Source organism: Mycteria americana, chromosome 8 (assembly GCF_035582795.1).
Source record: "Mycteria americana isolate JAX WOST 10 ecotype Jacksonville Zoo and Gardens chromosome 8, USCA_MyAme_1.0, whole genome shotgun sequence".
Lineage (NCBI taxonomy): Eukaryota > Metazoa > Chordata > Aves > Ciconiiformes > Ciconiidae > Mycteria > Mycteria americana.
The window spans coordinates 15,564,278-15,588,287 of record NC_134372.1 but is presented as its reverse complement, the minus strand read 5'-3'; the positions used below and the strand labels follow the sequence as shown (position 1 = coordinate 15,588,287).

At 40.7% G+C, this 24,010-nt stretch overlaps 1 protein-coding gene across 1 annotated transcript; it reads right to left on the bottom strand.

Moving 5' to 3' along the window:
* Positions 1-765: 765 nt before the first annotated feature.
* Positions 766-20,925, bottom strand: MAT2B (methionine adenosyltransferase 2 non-catalytic beta subunit). The gene is made up of 7 exons (XM_075509918.1): positions 20,757-20,925; positions 16,619-16,813; positions 15,553-15,667; positions 15,101-15,253; positions 5,915-6,108; positions 4,836-4,952; positions 766-3,758 (listed from the first exon to the last, which is right to left on the bottom strand). The coding sequence occupies exons 1-7, from the start codon at positions 20,817-20,819 to the stop codon at positions 3,588-3,590; spliced, it is 1,008 nt and encodes a 335-aa protein (XP_075366033.1). The 5' UTR covers positions 20,820-20,925; the 3' UTR covers positions 766-3,587.
* Between the last annotated feature and the right edge of the window lie 3,085 nt (positions 20,926-24,010).

Genomic DNA, 24,010 nt, shown 5'->3' with positions numbered 1-24,010 from the left:
AACTTACTGAAATAAAATGTATATTTATCTGAACAGAATCCAGGTCCTAACAGACATTTATACAGAAGGATTGAATATCTCAGCTTGGGACTTCCCACATATTTAATTATGACAGCTTGATGTTCATGATCACCTTGCCAGAATTTAGACAGAATTACTCCAAAACTCCTGGTCAAAAGGATTAACATAGTGAAGCTTCAATCTAGGTTATACTTTTGAGTGATGCTGAGGAAGTTAATGAATGAAAGGAGCTACCTAATTTAACCCAGTTATAGTCAGTGTGACTTCAAAACCTTTTAGGTTGATTTTCCTTACACTTCAAAATAAATTTTGAATTGTCAAAACTGCACCTAAGACATTTTTTAAAAGTACTAGTAACAAGACCCTTGGACTGCAGTCTAGCTGGGAATATAGTTTTCATTGAACACAGCCGTTGAACATACCAACTTTTTGTGGAAGGAAAAGGCAGTAGGAGGTGGGAAAACTCGTATTGCCTTAACATTTGATTTTTCTGTATCTTTGGTCATCCAACTATTCAAGAGTGCAACTAAGAGAATCACATTTTTTTGGTACACTTCACTTCTTGTTGTCTTTGTATCTTCCCGTCCTACTGTCATCCTTTGAAACTTAATGCAGAGGTTTTGTGGAAGGAAAAGGCAGTAGGAGGTGGGAAAACTCGTATTGCCTTAACATTTGATTTTTCTGTATCTTTGGTCATCCAACTATTCAAGAGTGCAACTAAGAGAATCACATTTTTTTGGTACACTTCACTTCTTGTTGTCTTTGTATCTTCCCGTCCTACTGTCATCCTTTGAAACTTAATGCAGAGTTACAGTAGTTTAGTGTAACTAGCTCTAGACCCTTCTTTTTAAAATGAATATATTCTCCCTCTTTTTGAGTGGAAAAATTAAGTATTGGGCTGGGCAACAATGTATACAAGGTGCAACACATAAATGAATTAAATCATATTGCCAACACCTTATCCAAAAATGCTGTCTGGAATGCTGCTAAGGAAGCAGGAGTTCCCCAAACCACCCCTTCCTGTTTGAACAATTGTAGATCTTACTAAACACAAAAAAGATTCTGCAAATGTAGAACTTAAGAAAGCGCTCAGTGTGAGAAAAATTCAAAATTCTAATTCTCTCCTCCCAGTAAAACGCCCAACTCATCCCTATTAGGTACTTTATGTTTCAGAGATATGTCCTTTTTCCTCCCTGGTCAAACTGCTTCATTTACAATAATGGCTGCAGTGCCAATTAACTTATACCAGTTGAAGGGAATGGATGGTTAGAGCACTTTCCTTTACATGGAAGAGACAGTTTTGCATAATCTTGGGGAAAAAAAAAAAAGTGATATCCCCCTTTCATTAAAAAAAAAAAAGTACAGAATTGGATACTGCCCTAGTCAGTATTGTAACATCCACTTTTTTTTTTGGGTGGATCTAGCAATAAGCAGTTTGAGAGCAGTTTAAAAAAAATTAGCAATAAATCCAGAATGGCATATACTGCCTTCCAAATATTAATGTATTTTCCCACGTTTTTAAAATGGGAACAAAATAAAAAGAGAACCACTTAGAGAATTATTTGGCTACTTGATTTTAATAAAAGTGTCACTTCTGATTATGTATGCCAAGGGGAAAAAAAAAAAAACAAACTAAAAAACCACACACACAATGGAATAGCAAGTCTACTGTACACCTCAGTGTTCCTTAAAATTTTTCTTCTTGTGGCTTTTATTATCCCCATCCCCGATTTTTCATATCGGTTTTAAATTTACTGTGATTTTTAAAAAAATATGGTGTAAAATTTAATAAAAACTTAGCTGCCTGCAAGTGGAGGGGATGTACTCAGAATCTTCCTGATAAAGCACTGAGGCACAGGACATTTCAGGCTCATATTTTCAAAACTTTCTGTGCCTTTTTTTTGTGTGTACATTTATCACATCCCCAAGGCAGTGGCACATTGACAGAGAAACACTGATCCAACCTAATCTAACCCTGTAAATAGTTCACTGAATTAAGGAGGGGTGGGGTATCACTGAAGGGGCACACAGATTTCAAGAAGAATTGCAAGTTATTTATGATTCAGGTAAACAAATCCTGATGGTAAAGAAAGAATCAACAACTGTTTCTCATGCTGGCAATATACATTTATTGTCATTTTGGAGATAGGTTACCATGTGTATATCAGGACTTCAGACTAAAATCAGGATTATGAACTCTTAGCATATGCCAGTTGGAAATTAAATGACTGAATGTAAAGCTGACCTTTAGAAGATCTTCAGTTGGTCTATTGTTGTGTTGTCTGTCCCCCTCCCCCCTTTTTTAAATTAAAAGCTGAACATCTTTCCCTCCCCCTTCATTTCAACCTCAGAAAAATAAATGATCATCCAAATGCAGCTTTTCCTAGTTTTATTAATGCTCTGCTGGCAATCTCAGAACATTTATCTTGTTGATCTGCAACTTCAGAAGAAAGCTAACCTTTACAAACCATGTTCTTCCTCCACTTTACCTGGCTACTGAGTCCAACTTTAAGGACTAGATTAAAGCAAATCAAAGGTTTGCTTATATTAGACTATTGCGGATACATTACTATGGTGCAAACCTTCAACATATGTGCTTTGCTGTTCCAGAACAAGCTACATCAGTGCAAGATCTGAGAGTCTGTGCAAAAGAAGCCACAGTGCCACAAATTCTTGAAATAGCTTTCCTCCTGTCTCACATGTACTAACAAACATCTTCCTCCCACTAACTTCACCAATCCCAAATACTACCCAAAAGAAAGAGAAAGATGAAGATATTTCATGCTTTTATACAGAAAACAAACCACCCCCCACTTGAAAAAAAAAATCCTCCAACTCCAGTCCCCGCACCCAAAAAAACCCAGGTCAAAACTATTTGCTCCCCACCCTCCCAACACTCTTCTACCTTTTATATGTCACCATTAAAACAAATGCGTACAACTTACTGTACAAATACGAAGCTGCAAGAATTCAAGTTACAGAACATTCTGAAAATATTTCAAGCATAAAAAGTACACTTGATAATTGCAAAAATAAAGTTTCACTTTTTTTAAAAAGCATTTTCATCAGAGCTCAAGCAAAACAAACATTTAATGATTCCTATTTCAGTTTAACTTCATAAGAACACCACCTTCAGAAGTTAAAAACAAAGAACTCAGATTTTTGGTGGTAAAGTAACTGACCATGTCTTTTAATGAAAATAAATGGTATATACAACAATGGCACAGACCTTAAGCATCAACAACATATTTCAGCTGAAAGTAAGTCTACAAGTGATCTGAGTCATTCTTAGCATCAATGGTACTGATTACCAAGAACCATAATCCGCTAGGAATAGACATTTAAGTTAGACTGGTATGAATGGAAGGAAAGATCCATGACGTCAAATAGGCTCAGTTTTTGTCACTGAACTTTTTTTAGGCTAACAATTTCACTAGTGCAAGACCATATGTTTACCTGATTAAATGAAAACTCATAAATGTCACAATTTAAGAACACTCATACAAAACTATTTTTTTCTTTTAAAAAAGTGCCACATACCATACTTTTACTAAAAAAGTTACAAACTAATGGAAGACTGTCTGCCTCCATCTCTTGTCAACAAGGAAAGGCCAAAGTGATTCTTTGATGCCAGCTCGAAATGGCGTTCTCTGACCTATCCCGAGCATCTCCAACTTGGAGCAGTCTAGCTGAGCATTCCTCGGACGAAGAGCACCCACAACTGGACAATCAGTAACCTAAAAAGTAAACAGAAAAAAAAACCCAAAACCAAACACCAACAAGTAACCAGAAATGACAGAAAAATATTTATTCTCATATATGCTCATTTAGAAGTTTTCCTTCATAGCTTTCTATATAGGTACATTTCCCTCCTCCCTTCCAACTATATTGAGGGGTTTTTTTGGTTTGGGGTTGGGGTTTTTTTTGTTTGTTTGTTTGCTTGTTTTATGGTTTACTTTGTTTCAACATAAGAGATGTCAGGCAGAGCAATGTGAAGTGTCCTAAGTTAAATTTTTCTCACTCAATTACTGCTCACCATTTATGCTTTTCTATGTTTTATTCCTATTTTCTCCCTATGACTATAATCACAAGGTAAAAAATGCTCTAAAATGTTGACAGAACCATGTCTTGATCGATATACTTGAAGAGAAATAGATTAGGGCAGAAAAAGTTCAGACTAACTTAGTGTTCTCCATTCTTTTTCTCTCCATCTTCCAAGCCACATTTCCGTTCCAGCCTTCATTAATTCAGAATCCTTGGAATTTATTTTGGATATAAATAAAATCTTATTTACATGTTATATTCTCACAACATCATCAGTATGTCTTTAAGAGCAGTCTTATTTTCAAGTGTCAATAAAACTGCTGGACAGGTGTTTTAAGCAAAACAAAAATTATTTGAAGTTCTTAGGTGTATGTATTCCAAAATAAATCTGGACATTTAAAAGTTCTCACAGATTCCTACCCTCAAGTTAATGTTCTGTCAATCTGTAAGCTTTTTTAAGGATAAAAATACAACAAAAAATTACGGATTTACTCGTGACTAAGGGGAACCATTCTGCAGAAATACCATTACACGACAGACTGCAAAACTGGTTACTGACTGAGTAATTTTCATAATTCAGCAGGTCAAAGCAGCTGTTGTTCTCCTGAGTTAGATACCAGACAGCATCTTCAGCAATACATCTGATCTGCTAGACATACTCACACAAATCATCCTGAAGAGGAAGCTTACTTGTCTAGCTAGCATGAGACCTACTGCTTGAAACGATAAAGCACATCCACCTTTTACAGGTCAAATAACACATGACTTACCGGTCTCAAGTGGCTGCTGGGAAGGTTGAAAGCATCTGCAATTGCACATGCCATTTCATACTTAGTCATTTGTTCATTGCCAGACCAGTGAAATGTTCCTTTTACTGATGATGGGTCCTATGAAAGAAACAGGTGAAAAAAAGCAGCTAGCTAGCCCTCAGCCTAATTCCTGGGCAAGAACTGGGCAGAATAATCTTCCAGCAAGATCCTATCCTGAAAGGCATGTTACAGCACCTCACTGATGTTCTGGAAATGTCTCGTGCATGTTCAGAGAACACCTGGCTAGGGATTGAAACTGAAAAATGGTGTTACATATATCTGACCTGACTTTTCACAAATAGCTTATATTCTGTAGAATTAACAGGAGGGAAAGGAGCGGGCCAACCAACCAACCAACGTCAAATAGCTGGGGAGGAGGAACTTGGCTGTTCTATACTATTCACTTACTCAAAAGCAAATGTCAAAGGCACCACACACATTCTGAATGTTAAACCGCAAACCATGTACAAGTTCTATCAAACAAATGATTGCACTACGCCTACCATATGTGCATGGTCTGTTTTTTTCAAAATTCTGTGTATGAAAAATAAAGGTGGTTGTTTGGTTTTGTTACCTTGCAAAGGTGGTAATCTGAAGGTGCTGTGGTGAATAAACACAATAAAGTATTTAAGTCCAGTGGCTTTTTTTTGCTACCTCAGTGTTCTTAATAGAATAAACAAGGGCATCTTTGCAAATTGCATTCAACCACCGTGGCTTTTTTTAGTCCAAAATGGCAATTTGTAAAAGGCACATTAGAATAAGTTAGGTATTTGCATTTCTCTCCTGTAAACTAGAAGACACATGGCAATTTTCAGAAGGATCTGTCCAATCACTTCACTCACTTTTGTTTCAAATATCAGAATATCCACACGCTATCATGTAAAGATACTGTAGTATTACAGCTAGTTCTTTTCTCCCTCCCAGTGTTCCAGAAATGCAAAGAATAATGCAGGTTATATACAGTTCTCAGTTGTTCAGAAACAAAGCCAAGAACTCAAACTGTTTTTACCTTGAAGTGGCTTGTTTCTTTAAATTCTTACCAGCATTCTCTTCTCTGCTAGTTGTCTGCAAACAGTTGCTACATCCTTGACATTAGTAGGAAATCTTTGTTGCCAGTGGTCCATGTTGGCAGATTTATTACTGAACTGCACTTTATCAAACATAACAGTCACAGCGCTTTCCTCCAGTCTTTCTACCTCTCCATACAAGACAGGAATCCTAAGTACTGCAGCATCTAAAAGAAAGAATATTTTAACAAGTATTAACATTGTTATGAATAGGTATGAACGCTGTAGCATAACCTGAAAAGTGTTTTGGAAGCGTTAAGAAATATGTTGGTGACATTAAACATCTACAAATCACAAAGAAAGTGCAATTAATATCTTTGCCCTCAGAATATCAATTTATATGAATCAATATATATCAAACAGTTTATAAACACTAAGTTTATATAAACTTCATTTATGCCATTGATTTCTATAAAGTTAACAAGCTTTCATTAACACTGCAAGAGAAAAAAGAAGGCTTGTTTGGGTTAGAACAAAAATTAAAAAAACCAACTGCACTATGCAGTTACTCCAGCATTCCCCATCCTCCCTGGGTAAGAGGAAGAACAAAAATGCCTACCAACCACAAATCACCATATTCAGGCATCAATTACAAAGATTTTTCGCCCAGCATGCAGAATCCTCCTGCACAAATGTGCTGGTTTCGGCTGGGATAGAGTTTATTTTCTTCCTAGTAGCTGGTATAGTGCTGTGGTTTGGATTTAGGATGAGAATAATGTTGATAACACACTGATGGTTTAGGTGTTCCTAAGTAATGCTTACACTAGTCAAGGACTTTTCAGCTTCCCATGCTCTGCCAGGTGCACAAGAAGCTGGGAGGGGGCACAGCCAGGACAGCTGACCCAAACTGGCCAAAGGGCTATTCCATACCATATGACGTCATGCTCAGTATATAAACTGGGGGGAGCTGGCCGGGGAGCAGCGATTGCTGCTCAGAGACGGGCTGGGCATTGGTTGGTGGGTGGTGAGCAGGTGCATCACTTGCTTTTTTTTTTTGTTTTCCCTGTTTTTTTTTCTTCTCTCTCCCCCTCTCTTGTTATTTTCCTTTTCATTACAATTTATTTTTATTTTATTTTATTTCAATTATTAAACTGCTCTTATCTCAGCCCGTGAGTCTTCTTACTTGTGCTCTTCAGATTCTCTCCCCCATCCCACCAGGGGCAGAGGGAGGGTGAACGAGCAGCTGCGTAGTGCTTAGGTGCCAACTAAAGCTAAACCACGACAATAAAGGAGGATATTATTACCCGAAAAAAGACACGAACCTTAGAATGAATAAAAAGCTTGACAAATAAGGAATAGGTTAAACCACAACAGTCCTTTTTGGCGGCCAATGTGGTGCTCAAAGGGTTGAGATAATGACAGATCTGATCAGAGTGTGTTAAAACAAATTTGTTACAAGCGTTTATTATATTAGTTTAGTAGTAGCTGGTCACAATGTCAATTTACTCAGAGTTGTGTTGCGTAACACCTTACTTGCCGTATATACTGTTTATCAGTATTTGTGTGCTGTTTATCACCTCTGGGAGGTGGATTAAGGCTACTGCTTTGCTGTATTGTGTAACGCTGGCTTATGCTATGATAAAATTGTTGTTCATGAAATGGATCTCGTCTTTGTACTCAGCACTGCCGTCACCTCTGTGTTTTGGGAGCCACCTGTCGGAAATTATTGATAATTACACTTTTTACCTTTTCTCCTCAGAGAGCAAACCTATGGGGGAGACACCTTCCTCCATCTTCCCCTTCCTCTCCAGGCTAACTACAATAGCTTTTGAGAATTTTGAATATCCTTGGGATGTTCAAACCAGCATGTTCCTATTGCTATCTCTCCTGAATGTGTTTCAGGCCTTGTTTAAGGTTAAACAACTATTTAAGAATACCATCCAGAGATCTGCCCCAAGGCCGGATAGTTATGGTTGGCAGGGTGTGTGGGATAGTATGGGCAAGTACCTAGGACAGTGGACACCTCCAGTGTTTTGCAACTTCACCCCTGAACAAGTGCAGAACCCTGAAAAATTGGTAGAATATTTGGAAAAAGTATGCTGTCACCCTGGCAATTGCAGAGATACACAAATCACTGCAATGTGCTGGGGCCTGGTCCACGCCTACTGAGCCCTGTTCAACACTATTCAGTACCCTCAAGAGGAAGAGAAGGTCTCTGAATCTGATGACAAAACAACAGGCACTGCGGCTACTCCAACCCCCCACTGCGACAGGCACTTCAGCTACTTGAGCCCTAGTGACAGATACTGCAGTGGAACCAGGGAACCAACCCGTGTCAGTATCAGTTGCCCCTATACACAAGAAGAAATCTTGGAAGCGAAAGTCAGCTTGTTTAGAAAGGGAGGAAGAAAAAGCAGGGCCATCACAAGGAGAGGAGGAGGAAGAAGAGGAAAAACTTGTGGATGAGATGGAAACCACCTGATCCCTATCCCTGAGTGAGCTGTGAGATATGCAAAAAGATTTCAGCCATTGTCCAGGTGAGCACATTGTCACCTGGCTGCTCCGATGCTGGGATAATAGGGCCAGTAGCCTGGAATTAGAGGGTAAAGAAGCCAAGCAGCTGGGATCCCTTTCTAGGGAAGGGGGCATTAACAAAGCGATTGGAAAAGGGGCACAAGCCCTCAGTCTTTGGAGGCAACTCCTGTCAGCTATGAAGGAAAGATATCCCTTCAAGGAAGATGTTATATATCACCCAGGCAAATGGACCACCATGGAGAGAGGTATCCAGTACCTGAGGGAATTAGCCGTGCTGGAGGTGGTTTACAGTGACCTGGACAACAAGCAGTTATCCAAAGATCCAGATGAAGTCCGGTGCACATGGCCCACATGGTGGAAGTTGGTACAAAGCGCACCAGCATCATACACCAACTCATTGGCAATACTGACTTGGAAAGATGGAGAGGGTCCAACGGTGGATGAAGCAGCTAGCCAACTCCAGGAATATGAAGAAAGTATCTCTTCCTTCCTCGTCTCAGCTGTGGAGAAACTGTCCCAGGAAGTCCAATGATTCAAAGAGGGTATGTCCTATTCCCCACCTGTACAGACCAATATCTCAGCTATTAGGAGTCAGCGTTCTTCTGCTCAAGAGAGAGGACATAGAGGGTACACACCACAGGGCACCCTATGGTTTTACCTGTGTGACCACAGAGAGGATATGAGGAAGTGGGATGGAAAACCTACCTCGACCCTAGAGGCATGGGTACGTGAGTTGCAAGGCAAAACAAGAACACAAGGGGGTTCTTCCAGGAAAATTGCTGCTCCAGTTTCCACTGAACAGATCCCCAGACAAAGCAGAAGGGCTGATCTTACTCCTGATTTTAATGAAGGAACTCCTGACTCATATTTACAAGAAGTGGGTAACAAATACTGTGATCAGGACTAGAGGGGGCCTGCCTCCAGCCAGGTGGAGGAAAGGGACAACTGGGTTTACTGGACTGTGTGGATTCCATGGTCTGCCACATCAGACCCTCAGGAGTATAACGTTCTAGTAGACACCAGTGCACAATGTACCCTAATGCCATCAAACTATACAGGGGCAGAACCCATCTGTATTTCTGGAGTGACAGGGGGATCCCAACAGCTGACTGTATTGGAGGCAGAAGTGAGCCTAACTGGGGTGCTTTTGCCATTCATTCCCATTGTGACTGGCCCAGAAACTCCATGCATCCTTGGCATAGACTACCTCAGGAGAGTGTATTTCAAGGACCCAAAAGGGTACCGGTGGGCATTTGGTACAGCTGCCTTGGAGACAGAGGAAACTAAACAGCTGTCCACCTGCCCGGTCTCTCAGAGGACCCTTCTGCTGTAGGATTGGTGAGGGTCAAAGAACAACAGGTGCCGATCGCTGCCACAACAGTGCACCAGCGGCAATATCGCACCAGCTGAGACTCCCTGATTCCCATCCATAAGCTGATTCGTTGACTGGAGAGCCAAGGAGTGATCAGCAAGACTCGTTCACCTTTTAACAGTCCTATATGGCTAGTGTGAAAGTCTAATGGAGAGTGGAGACTAACAGTAGACTATCACGGCCTGAATGAAGTCACACCGCCACTGAGTGCTGCCATGCCGGACATGCTGGAACTGCAATACGAACTGGAGTCAAAAGCAGCCAAATGGTATGCCACAATTGATATCGCTAATGCATTTGTCTCAATCCCTTTGGCAGCAGAGTGCAGGCCACAGTTTGCTTTCACTTGGAGGGGCGTTCAGTACACCTGGAATCGACTGCCCCAGGGGTGGAAACACAGTCCTACTTCTTGCCACGGACTGATCCAGACTGCACTGGAACAGGGTGAAGCTCAGAACATCTGCAATACATTGATGACATCATCGTATGGGGCAATACAGCAGAGGAAGTTTTTGAGAAAGGGAAGAAAATAGTCCAAATCCTTCTGAAAGCCGGCTTTGCCATAAAATAAAGTAAGGTCAAGGGACCTGCACAGGAGATCCAGTTTTTAGGAATAAGATGGCAAGATGGACGTCGTCAGATCCCAATGGATGCGATTAACAAAATAACAGCCATGTCTCCACCAACTAGCAAAAAGGAAACACAAGCTTTCTTAGGCATTGTGGGTTTTTGGAGAATGCATATTCCAAATTACAGTCTGATCATAAGCCCTCTTTATCAAGTGACCCGGAAGAAGAAGGATTTCAAATGGGGCCCCGAGCAACGACAAGCCTTTGAACAAATTAAACAGGAGATAGTTCATGCAGTAGCCCTTGGGCCAGTCCAGGCAGGGCAAGACGTAAAAATGTGCTCTACACCGCAGCCAGGGAGAATGGCCCTACCTGGAGCCCCTAGCAGAAAGCACCAGGGGAGACTCGAGGTTGATCCTTAGGGTTTTGGAGTCGGGGATACAGAGGATCTGAGGCCCGTTATACTCCAACTGAGAAAGAGATATTGGCAGCATATGAAGGGGTTCAAGCTGCTTCGGAAGTGGTTGGTACTGAAGCACAGCTCCTCCTGGCACCCCAACTGCTGGTGCTGGGCTGGATGTTCAAAGGGAGGGTCCCCTCTACACATCATGCAACTGATGCTACGTGGAGCAAGTGGGTCACACTGATCACACAACGGGCTCAAATAGGAAACCCCACTCGCCCAGGAATCTTGGAATTAATTATGGACTGGCCAGAAGGCAAAGATTTCAGAATATCACCAGAGGAGGAGGGGACGCGTGCTGAGGAGGCCCCACTGTACAATAAACTACCAGAAAATGAGAAGCAATATGCACTGTTCACTGATGGGTCCTGTCGTATTGTAGGAAAACATCGGAGATGGAAAGCTGCTGTATGGAGTCCTATATGACAAGTTGTAGAAACTGCTGAAGGAGAAGGTGAATCAAGCCAATCTGCAGAAGTAAAGGCCATCCAGTTGGCTTTAGACATTGCTGAACGAGAAAAGTGGCCAGTGCTCTATCTCTCTACTGACTCATGGATGGTGGCAAATGCCCTGGGGGGGTGGTTACAGCAATGGAAGCAGAGCAACTGGCAGCGCAGAGGCAAACCCATCTGGGCTGCAGCACTATGGCAAGATATTGCTGCCCCAGTACAGAACCTGGTTGTAAAAGTATGTCACGTAGATGCTCATGTACCCAAGAGTCAGGCCACTGAAGAGCATCAAAACAACCAGCAGGTGGATCAGGCTGCCAAGATTGAAGTTACTCAGGTGGATCTGGACTGGCAACATAAGGGTGAATTATTTATAGCTCTATGGGCCCATGACACCTCAGGCCATCAAGGAAGAGATGCAACATATAGATGGGCTCGTGATCGAGGGGTGGACTTAACCATGGACACTATAGCACAGGTTATCCATGAATGTGAAACATGCGCTGCAATTAAACAAGCCAAGCGGTTAAAGCCTCTGTGGTATGGAGGGCGATGGCTGAAATATAAATATGGGGAGGCCTGGCAGATCGATTATATCACACTCCCACAAACCTGCCAAGGCAAGGACTATGTGCTTACAATGGTGGAAGCAACCACCGGATGGCTGGAAACATATCCTGTGCCCCATGCCACCGCCCAAAACACTATCCTGGGCCTTGAAAAGCAAGTCCTATGGCAACATGGCACCCCAGAAAGAACTGAGTCAGACAATGGGACTCATTTCCAAAACAACCTCATAGACACCTGGGCCAAAGAGCACGGCATTGAGTGGGTATATCACATCCCCTATCATGCACCAGCCTCTGGGAAAATTGAGCGACACAAGGGACTGTTAAAGACTACACTGCGAGCAATGGGTGCTGGGACATTCAAACATTGGGATACACATTTAGCAAAGGCCACCTGGTTAGTCAACACTAGGGGATCTGCCAATCGAGCTGGCCCTGCCCAATCAAAACTTTTACATACTGTAGAGGGGGAATAAAGTCCCTGTAGTGCACATAGAAAACATGCTGGGGAAGACAGTCTGGGTTATCCCTGCCTCGGGCAAGGTAAACCTATTTGTGGAATTGCTTTTGCTCAAGGACCTGGGTGCACTTGGTGGGTGATGCAGAAGGATGGGGAAGTCCAACATGTACTTCAAGAGAATTTGATTTTGGGTGAGAATAGCCAATGAACTAAATGGTATGGTGTTAATTGCTATACAGTACTGTATGTCATCACTTTTATGGTTGTTATATACTGTATCAGCAGCATTACAGTAAGAATCACCCAGATTAATGAAGAATGAACTCTGATGAAAGTGAGCAAAGTACAACGGCGATGGAACCAGAACTGGCTTCAGCATGCAACAATCCAACACCACACACCACCTCTCCTGCCCTGAAAGACTGTTATGACAGATGAAGCCCAAAGTCATGGACTCCATGAACTCAACAGACATTTTAAAGGGATGGCCCATAGACCAAGGGAATGATATCTGTGTGTATATACCAAAAGACAGGGAAAGTGGTGGTGCTTAATTGGAATGTATTAGAAAGGGTAGAACCTGGGCATGACGTAGATGGTATAGAATAAGGGGTGGATACTGTCCTGGTTTCAGCTGGGATAGAGTTACTTTTCTTCCTAGTAGCTGGTATAGTGCTGTGGTTTGGATTTAGGATGAGAATAATGTTGATAACACACTGATGGTTTAGTTGTTGCTAAGTAGTGCTTACACTAGTCAAGGACTTTTCAGCTTCCCCTGCTCTGCCAGCTGCACAAGAAGCTGGGAGGGGGCACAGCCAGGACAGCTGACCCAGACTGACCAAAGGGCTATTCCATACCATATGACGTCATGCTCAGTATATAAACTGGGAGGAGTTGGCCGGGGAGCAGCGATTGCTGCTCAGGGACGGGCTGGGCATTGGTTGGTGGGTGGTGAGCAGGTGCATCACTTGCTTTTTTTTTTTGGTTTTCCCTGGGTTTTGTTCCTCTCTCTCTCTTCCCCTCTTGTTATTTTCCTTTTCATTACAATTTGTTATTTTTTATTATATTTCAATTATTAAACTGTTCTTATCTCAACCCATGAGTTTTCTTACTTTTGCTCTTCCAGCTCTCTCCCCCATCCCAACAGGGGTGTCAGGGGGTGTGAGCGAGCGGCTGCATGGTGCTTAGTTGCCGACTGGGGTTAAATCACGACACTTCTCCTAACCAAAGTAAAATATATTTTAAAAAATATGCAAACCCCCAAATTATTAGTGGAGATTCTTGCATTATACAACAGAAATGGACAGGGAAGTTCTTCACGCAACTACGGACATTTGATAGACTTAATTCTACCTATACAATATTAGCAATTTAGTGGTTGGAAGACTAATACATGTAAAATATTTATAATTGTATGAAACAATAGAATTGGTATTTTCAAGCATCTTACTCAGCACCATCTCGAAATTCCTTCTGCTAATAATACCACTGCTTCAACCTACTACTGCCTGACAGATCATCCTCAAAAAGGTTATGAAGCAAAACTGAACTGTCGAGTTGGGGGAAGGATCTAGCAAGATACCCCCATGTACTTGAATTTGGTGCAGTCTTATCTTCATAACCAATCTAGAAGAGGGAGCAAACAGCATCACAGTCAAATTCAGAGATGATATTTAAGTAAGAGGTGGAGCGAACAACTTTTTATTTAACTTGATTTTTACTTAAAATAAGACTTTTCCTATTGAAGTATTTTTTAGAAAGTTTATTTCTTACTAGTAATGACAAACCTGTATTATGGCCTATCCTTTTCAAATATAGTATATATTTACTTACTGAAAGACCATCACACTAATTTATCAATTCTTCAATTCTCTGGTTAGGCAGAGCGGAATCACAGTGTGAGTATCATAGTGACATATCAGAAGCCTCTTCTGCAAGTGCACTGAGATTATTGTCTTCAAATTCTTTTGAGAAAATAGAAATGCTTCTTTCCTTATAATCTATGAATGGAAACTGACAGCTTACTAAGTAGGAAAAACCAAACCTCTCTTTTGTACAAGACCTAAGTTTTAAATGCAAGGGAGCATGTTCTGTCCCAAGCTTTTTTCCTTTATTAACTAGAATTTTTAAAATTACGTTTGTATATTTCACATGCCAATTTTCATTAAGAAAAGATTTAAATAAAAAAATTTTTAAAATAGTTGCTTAAAAACAGAACTACGTTACTAACCCTTTAGAAAGTGTTACAAACAGGAATCTGATGTGTGTGGCAAGCTACGTGGGTAAAAATAAAATGGATAGCCTGATGGCTTATGTAATGAGAGCAAAACAGGAGATCAGGAGTAACAACAAAAGCCTATGTTGGTTTTATCTGCATTATTATTGAATCGCAGGTCTGGTTTTCCTTTTAACATAAATTTAGAACAATAGCAGTGCATCCCCCTAAGTAACAGCAGCTATATATTAAGTGTGGTAAAGCTTATGCCATTATAATACGTTGATGATGTATTTTATCTTTCCTTAGGAATAGTTGATTCACAGTAGACAAAGGCTTGTGAATGTCCATCAGCAGAGACTAGTAACACAAATGAAGATTGGAACAAGTAAGAAACAAAGCTTTAATCAACCTATAAGCAACAGGAATAGTTTATGAGCAAGGAGACTGATTCCTAATCACATTCTTCTCTAAATCTTGTTTCCATGGTTTTGCAACTTTACCACTGACTTATGAGTCTACTAAGCTAATATACAACTAAGTAAAAATAGAAAGCCTCTATTAAAAATGTGTGAGTGTAGTCTTACCTTCATTATTTTCCAGGACTGCCTTTTCACCCTCCAGTTTGGTTTTACCATATAAATTCAGGGGATTTGGTACGTCAGTCTCTTTATATGGAGGGCTTGTTCCATCAAATACATAGTCTGTACTAATGTAGATCAGAAACGCTCCAACTCCAGCTAGGAAGAAAATGTTTATACATAGTCTATTTTAACTCATGCCTTGTTTGAAATCCCAATAAATCTTTAAACAAATCTCCAAAAGACCCCATCTTCTAGCCACATTCTTTCCTGCTGCTTTGTCTGTTCACTGATCCTTCACACAGACATGCACGCTACCTTTATAGAAAACGGACTGACTGCACACTGATCACAGAAATGACAATCAGCACTTTGAGTAACTTACTTATATTTATGTTCCTGTATAAATAAATGCAGTATTTTAACAAGAAACCAAATCCATTAGACGGTCTCCTTACCTGCTTCTTTTGCTAAGTTCCCTGAAGCAGCCACATTGAGCTGAGAAGCAGCGTCTGGTTGACTTTCTACAACATCGGGCCTTCTCTCAGCAGCACAATGCACTATAACATGAGGCTGGAAATTAAAGACTAATTTTAAACAACAAACACTGTCAAGAGATTGCAGTTGCACCCTAACTCTAGCGATGAACTCCCTCAGGCAAAAAGGCATTTCAGTAAGTTGTGAGAAGTAGTAATAGTAGCAGTATTATTTTTAATCATAACATTCTGAGGAGCATGTTTTCCTTAGGAAGTAAAATAGAACCAATACTGATTCAAGATTTCGTATTAGAATACCAAAAGACCTGATCATTAATTTTGCAATTATGATCTTCAGTAGCTTCAATTTTACAGCAAGGTCGAAGTTGTTGTTTTTGGGTTTTTTTTGTTTTTTTTTTTTTGTTTTTTTTTAACTCAGTATAATAATATAAAATATAATAATAATATAATATATATCTCTCTCACACACATAATGGTACTTAAAAAAAATTAGCCAAACTATTTTTAGATAAGCCATTTACACATGGCTTATTTGACACGTGCAGACTATTAAGTTATTTAAAGCCATTTCACAGAATGGCACCCTGCATAAAGTATTTCAGGTTTTATATATTCCCCTTGCAAATCAGACTGAAAAAACAGCCTGAACTTCTTACTGCATTGCACGCTAGACATGCAATTACTGCTGTTGCATTCAAGTATTCTTCAACTTTGAAAGAACTGCTTCATAGTACTATGCCAGTCACTCACATTTATCTTTTTCTTTCAACTATCAATGCAAGTGTGCTGACACATACGTCTGTTACCTGCAGTCTAGCTATGGTAATGATAGCAAAGTTCAGAACTATCTTTATCTACAGAGCAAACCTACACTCCAGATGTGGCAGAAAAGGCAGCCATATAGTTTTTCAGAGCTCTGCCAAAACATTAGCCCCGCTAAAGCCACATGAACTCAGAACAGCACCGTCAGCTGATTACTAGATGCATAAAGTACCCTAACCATGTACTTCATAGTCCAGAAACTTACCTGAAAATCATGGATAATGTCATGAACTGCAACAGAGTCCAGAAGATTAATCTGTTCAAATCTGGGCTGAGCTCTCCTGTATCCACAGCCAACTGCATTCCAATTATTTTCATTGAATTCTTTAAACACTGCTCTGCCAAGAAGTCCCGTAGCACCAGTAATCAAAGCTCGCCTACTAGGAATATCAACATCTTCCTAGGGAAATGAGAACAAGAAGAGTTTTCTTTATACTGTTATTTATTGCTGTTTTTTCTTAAAAAGTATGCAAGGCTACAGTCAGTGCTGCTATATTAAATAGTTCTCCCTGCCACATTAAGTGTTTTGGAGCATCTCATGGAACACAAACGTCTGGGAGCACCAATACTGTGCCTGTCAAGTATTTACACATATTTTTGAAGACACTGAAAACAAAACTTAAATGGGAAACTCATTTACTTCTACAACAAGAGGAGAAAATAAACCAAACCACTAGTGAAGACAGAATTTTAAGTTCATTCAAAATCTGATAACTTTGTGCAATTTGAAATGAGGAAAATAACTTCTTTGGAAGATGGACCCAAAATATTTAAGATTTAGGGTCCACATCCTGCAACAAATAATTTTGGATAGACCGTCCCTGTTAGAGGCTGCAGCAATACAATACAACTCACTGTCAGCCTATCTACAATGATCTTGAGAACTGAAGATTTGAATTTTATTATTAAATAGAACAGTAATTCATCATTATTCAACACAATAGTCTAATAATAAGTAAAACCAAGATACAGCTTTCGCTTTTCAGTTTTACAAAATGCATCTGAAAGTGATTTGATATTTTAAACTCTCAATCCGTACAACATACTAAAGCTTTACTTCAGCTGCCACACATTTCAGTACTTGAGTTGTGTACATCAGTTCACACCAAGTTCATTCCTCTCCACCACTCACTAGACCATCAAGTTTCCAAGACAGCAAACATAAGGTGTCTGTCTGTGCAATGTTTATTTTCCTTTCATGCTTTCCTTCTGTATGTATCATGGAACAAGAGCCTGCTAAAAACAAAAGTAAAAGCATATGCTTACATGCCAGCGCAGAACAAAACTTCAGGTGTGCAGAATCCATAAATCTTGGATTTCCTGACCACTTTATACACAAGGACACTCTGTGATAATTGATTATAATTTTGTAAATACTCTCTACTATGCAATTCAAATAGTCCAGTCACTTCTGAGCATTCTTACCTTTTCAGCATTCTAACAGACCACTACTTTTTGATTGCAACACAGGAAGCAACAGAAATCACTTCCAACTTACTATCTGTCTTTCACCCTTAAAATTAAAAAGCTTTTGTTCCATAAGGGTATATGCAGAGGTGCGTTATGGAAACAGCCTATCCCAAAACAATTGCTTAAAGTTCCCAGCACACTGCAGGCATTTTCCTCAACTCTAAATCTTCAGGTAAAGGATAACTTATTCCTATCAGTACTGGATGACAATTCGTAATTTATATCTGGATAGCTTCCTGAAAATGACAAACTACAGCAAGTGATGTTTTAAAAAGTTACCTTTATCTTTACAGTCAATTTGACCTCAGAACACAAGTTTATTTACAATTTTTTAAGGCTGCCCATGTTTTCCGAAAAGCATAAGCAAGAACATGCAAGTACTGTTTTCTTTTTTTTGTTATGTACTTTTTATCTTAGCGAAGTCTGGATAGAGCGTCATAGGACAGATTATCAGTGCTTCTATAGCTAGAGGGTACCTGCTAATAAACATCAAAGACTTGCTGCAGAAAAGATTTGAAGGGTTCTCCAAAAATATCATGGAATATCCTTAATAAGTAGAAAGTGACCATCACAAAAACATGGGTCATTTGTAAAATCTGACTTTTTGAGCATCATTCATCTGTTTACGCATCATAAAGAGGATGTTACACTAGCAGCACAGCTTGAACTGAACACAATCACAACTTTTATCAAGTTAAGTACAGTTTGCATACAGTTGCTCGTCTGCTAGACTAACTGATTTTAGTCACTTGTTTCTGAGAAACCAAGATAAGTGATAGATGTTTCCCATAAATTCAACACAAAGCAACTACCAGTTTAATTGTATTTCACCTTGCCAGAAGTTAAACATTCTGGTAATACAAAACCTGCACAGATTAACTCTTTCCCTGTATGTTGCCTTGCTCCTTCGCAGAGCATCACCCAGCTGCAACAGCATTTCTGGCTCAGAAACTACAGACAACGGAACTTCCAAGGCCAAAGGACCTCTGAGGTTTAATGTTCCCACCACTGCTGTTTGCAGATGCTCTTACAGAGTTGCAGAAGCTACTGCTGTTGCCTCACAGCTGTCCCCACAGACAAGTGAATACATATTAACAGCACCATATACCTCAGTGCAGCAACCAGATCGCCTTTAATAGTTAGCAAAGCTAACAATTTAATTGCTATTACTTGCTTTGTCTTGCAAAGGATTAATCATGGTCCTCTAGAAGAGAAGATGGCAAAAATCTGTATCTACTATCTAACAGTATCAGTGCTTAACTGAAACCACATATGGCGTAGCATCTCCTGTTTGACTTCTGTTAATTTACATATTTTTTCTTAAATATGGCTGGAGTATTAATAACATAATGCAACTAAAAGATAAGACTGCTCTTAACTGTTAGCCTAATGAGCTAGAAAGTACACTTCGAATTTGCCGTCATTTTATAGACAGTTACTATACGTAAGAATAAAAGACATTCTAGAATTCAAAGGTTATCCTTTTGCCTGCAAGTTTTATAGGCTTAAATACAAGTTCTTGTTCAGATTAGCCTATCTGCTAACAAATCTTTTACATGTGTTTCTCAACTAAGAAGCAATTATATTCAGAGTCATCAGATGTACAAAAAGTTCTTAGCAACTAATTTTTAATAATACTACTTAAATGCACAATATTGATCTTTATAATAAAGCATCCAATTTAATTTTGCTTTATCTGATGATCAATATTCACTAAGAATTAACGTAATAAGAACTGTACCCAGCAGTCTCATTCATGTAAAAATATACAAGTCACAGCATCGTAAGATTAAAAAATAGCATTTATGAGACTTAAGATTACTTTGTAGACACTACCAAAATACAAAATAAGAGTATCACTTACAAAAATAGTAAAGTGTGATGCATTTCAAGGTGAAAACCAAGATACAAGTACTCTTTAAGCTTTACATGAAAACTGAACTAGACAAAATCATGATGGACTCAAAATATCAATTTTAAGGAATGCTCACTAAAAACAGAAGCTACTGGGGTAACACGGATTTGCAACCATAATACGGTGACAAAAAAGTCACTACAGGAAAGTCACTACAAGACTGAGCTCCTCATTCAGCTCTGGCATCACTTGCAGCAACAAAAAGCAAAAGAAAAACCAAGAGGCTTTCTTAAAGTGACAGACTGGCAAATGAATACATATTAACCTTAACAAAAAGCTGTCATGCGTTTAACTTACACGACAAACACTCACAACTGCAGCAGTTAACAGCTACACCTCATGAACACGATTGATAATAAAACGCGACAACAGAAAATAACAAGCCTACAAAAGTAACGACATGTGGAATTACTGCAGCGTTCCCCATTACAGACAAATCTTTTCCATGTAACAGGGCCGCTAAGATTAAGCGGTTTAACAATTAAGTGGGCTTAAACGACGTAACTTCCTGCTAGAAAACAAAAATATCCTTACAGTAATTGATGTGAAAATAACGTAAAGCGATACAAAATTATTCAAACTTCCAAGGCCCGCGGGTAATCTCCAGCAGGGGAAAGGCAACTGAAACGACTTACAAACGACAACCCCGACGACAGAGCGTTAGCGAACGTGCTTCACCTTGCGCCGAGGGCGCACCGAGGAAAGCAGAACCGCCGCACCGGTACTGCCGCACTGCGCGTCAGCGCTTCCCCGCCAGCTCCGCGGGACGCGGCGCCTCTCCTCCCGCCACGGCGCTCCGCGCAGAGCCCCGCTCAGCGGCACCGCCCGGGAGGGGCGGCCCGGCCCGTGCGAGGCCGGGGCGGCCGAGCCCGCCGCGGGTAGCCGGGAGCCCCCGCCAGCCGTCGTTGCGCACCCAGAAAAAACGGCCCCACCGCGGGCTCCCGGCGCCACCGCTCACCTCCACCAGCTCGCAGCGCCCCGGCGCGAAGCGGATCTTGAGCTCCTTCTCCCGGCCGACCATGGCGGCGCCGCGGGGGCCGGCGCCTGGGCCGGGGCCTCCTCCTGCTCCGCCGCCCGCTGGGCTCGCCCGGCGCTGCGGGAGAGAGGACGTGCCTTGCGCCGCGCGCCAGGGCGCGCCCTCATTGGGCCGCGGGGACGCAGCCGACGCAGGCGCCTGCCGCAGCCGCGCGCTCATTGGCTGAGAACGCCAAAGGGGGAGGGGTCCGAGCTGGGGTTTAAAGGGGCGGCGGCACCCGCAGCACTCCCGGCCGCGCCCCGCCCGCACGGCCCGCACGCCTCAGCGGGGTGGGGCGGGAGGAGGCGACGCTGTCCCCTGCGGGGTCTTATCCGCGGGGAAGGGAGCAGTTCTAGCTACCGAGTGCAGCCACCGCTCTGAGCCGAGGGCCAGGACGCGGGGGGGGCTGGGAGAAGCCTGCTGCTTCCCGGGGAGCCGGGACCGGGAAGCCTTCGGAACGTTTCTGTCCGCAGCCAGAGCAGGAGGGAGAGGGTGACTAGTGCCACGGGCCGGAAACTAACCCTCTGCTACCACTTGCAGTAGTTGGAAGCCATAAAAAACATGCAAAAGCCTTTTATATCAAATACATGACCCAGGCAATGTGCTTTAGCATAGGCGTACTGCAGTCGCAGCACCCTCCCTCTTCAAGAGAGAATTTAAAATTACAATCTCAACCGGTCTTGGGTTTTAGAAAAAACAGTCCACATATAATCAAAATGAGTAATTGCGGAAGTTACCCTCGGCCCAAAGACTTAACAACATCTCACGAGCGTCCAGCAGAGAGAGAAGATCCTGGCTCTGTACCTGCGCAGTTGCAGGCCGGGCAGCCTCACGGCGGCTGGCTGCAGCGCTGGCCCTGCGGGGCACCTACATTTTAACATGTTTACGTTGCTTCAAAGAGTAATCGCAGTTATTTTAGCAATCGCATCTCTTTCAGAGTTTTAATGTCACCTTATTGGGCTGCTAAGAGATACCATTAATATAGCTCTGGCACATATTCAATAGAAATGACTTCATTTTCCTTTTAGAATGGTGCAAAATAATGAACATTGTCAAATAGCCTTTATCCATAGCTTCATATAAAAACTACTGGTAAAACCCACAGAGAAGGGGGGTTGCCTTTGAGAAAGCAATCACTGCTTATATTACTCATCCTATATACATAATTTTATGTTTACAAGATAAAGTTGGGGGTTTTTAAATGCAAGTCTTTGAAGTAACAAAGCTTTTTTACTGTGATACTTCTGACGCACACAAAGGCAAAGGCTGTGTGCCTAACATTGCTTTTAACAATAGGACTAAAGTTAAGCAGATCTGTAAGAATTAGTGGCCGAGACTTATTTTAGCTATGTTCACACTTAGATCTTCACTTGATAAATATTTCAGCTTGACTCGATTAAAACAGTATTTAATTGGTAGTCAAGAAAACCAGCTGATACTACAGGAATTAACATACAGTTAAAGAGAAATCAGAAAATCTACTAAAAATTGAATGGAATCATATTGTAAGTGAACTTTACTTATGACAAACTGACATTTACAGGACAAAAGAATGTATACATATATAAACCACTTTAGCCACTTTCTGCCTTCTTGGAATGCAAATGCCCTATTTTTCCTTGTAATAAGCTATGGACGTTTAATTTCCTTTCATTAATCTTCAAATTCTATTAAAAATATCAGTAACTCATAACTTGAAATTCAGAAGGAAAACCTACAAAGAAATAGTGAACTGTTCAGCAGCACTAAGGTAACAACTTCACCCACATCTCATGTCACACCCCTTCCTCCTGACAGACTGGAAGAGCTCACTGTGCATCCTAACAAAAACAACGAAGCAGAAATAGGAGTTTTGCCTTCCAGGCTTAGAGCAAGAGAAAAATAGGGAAAGCATTAATACTGGAGTCTCAGGCTAGAACCATAAATTGGCATGTAAAATTTCTTCACATTTTTGCCACCAGTATAAGTTATAAAAACTATGTGTAATTTGTATATAGTCTGGTTTTTTTTCTTAAATATTTAAAATGAATTCAGTAGCATTCTAGCTTATATTTTCAATTTCTTTATTATCATTACATTCACTTCGTGACACACTATGATTTTATGGAATAGATAAAAAATTTTATTATAGTCCATATGAGAGTCATTTAAGTGTAATACACCACTGGGTGACTAAATGCATTAAATTAACATCTCAGGCTGTAATTCACAGAAACTAAAGCATAATTAAGTGTCTCTCCCTCCGCCTGTTTCCTTTTCCCCAGATTCTGTAATCAAAGTGTAGCAGCAATCTATTAATGCAAATATCCAGAGCCTTACCTGCTCCATTTCCACCAGCATTTCAGGCATTGCCTCAAACTATAGAAGGAATTTCCAGCCTAGGAAATTATTGCAGTTCAGCTGTGCATTTGTCCCTTTGTCTGCTTTTGCCTGCAGAGAGCACATGGACTGGAAGAAGCAATAGCTCTGTTGACCTTTGAAACCAAAATGCTAATCCAAGCCCTATATCACGTGTGGCTCTGAATCCTGTTAAGCTTTTGGTTTATTCCCGGTGGTACCATTTAAGCAGCTCAGTATGAACTTAAATTTTTACTTCATAACAGCCAGCAGGAACAAGTGCAGCCATTGTGTGTATAAAATCTATTCAATGCACCGGCATTGAGTCTTAGGCAGTTAGTTTTCTGTTTATAGGGAACAGGAGGAAGGCTCTAATTAGGTCAGCCAGGTTGAGGATTCTAGCAGCTCTTCATTTTACATTTAAGCGAAGTACAACCCCGATCTTGCTACAATACAGTGAGATGGATGAGCAGAGAAATAATTTCTTATTAAATTATTTATTTTTTTAATAAGAAAAGGTGTGTTCCACAACATGAAAGTAATTGATTCCTGCAATGAATACTTAAGTCAGTTGAGCTACCAGTATCAAGGTTTCATTTTTTGACACGTATTTCCTATGTGCATGAAACTGGCAAAACCACTTAGCTTGAAGTTTACACAAAGCACTCAAAATTTCCCCTTTACTTCTCTCCCCAGTCTTCTCTACGTTATTTATCTATATTTTAAAGCTAAAACAAAACCCAACATTGCTGTAAGGCTAGCATAGTTATTTGCAAGAGTTTCCCCTATTATTTTGTCAATATAAGCATGCTCCCAATAGTCTAAAAAGGATTTAAAATGACACCTAGGCAAAACTTCCA

What these genes read in the sequence shown, in the direction of transcription:
- MAT2B (XM_075509918.1), bottom strand. Translation starts at nt 20,819, where the DNA reads ATGGTCGGCCGGGAGAAGGAGCTCAAGATCCGCTTCGCGCCGGGGCGC. An exon ending in ACATTATCCATGATTTTCAG is followed by an intron (nt 15,668 to 16,618) that starts GTAAGTTTCTGG and finishes TTTAATTTCCAG; the next exon opens with CCTCATGTTATAGTGCATTG. An exon ending in TAGCAGAGAAGAGAATGCTG is followed by an intron (nt 4,953 to 5,914) that starts GTAAGAATTTAA and finishes TTTCTTTCATAG; the next exon opens with GACCCATCATCAGTAAAAGG.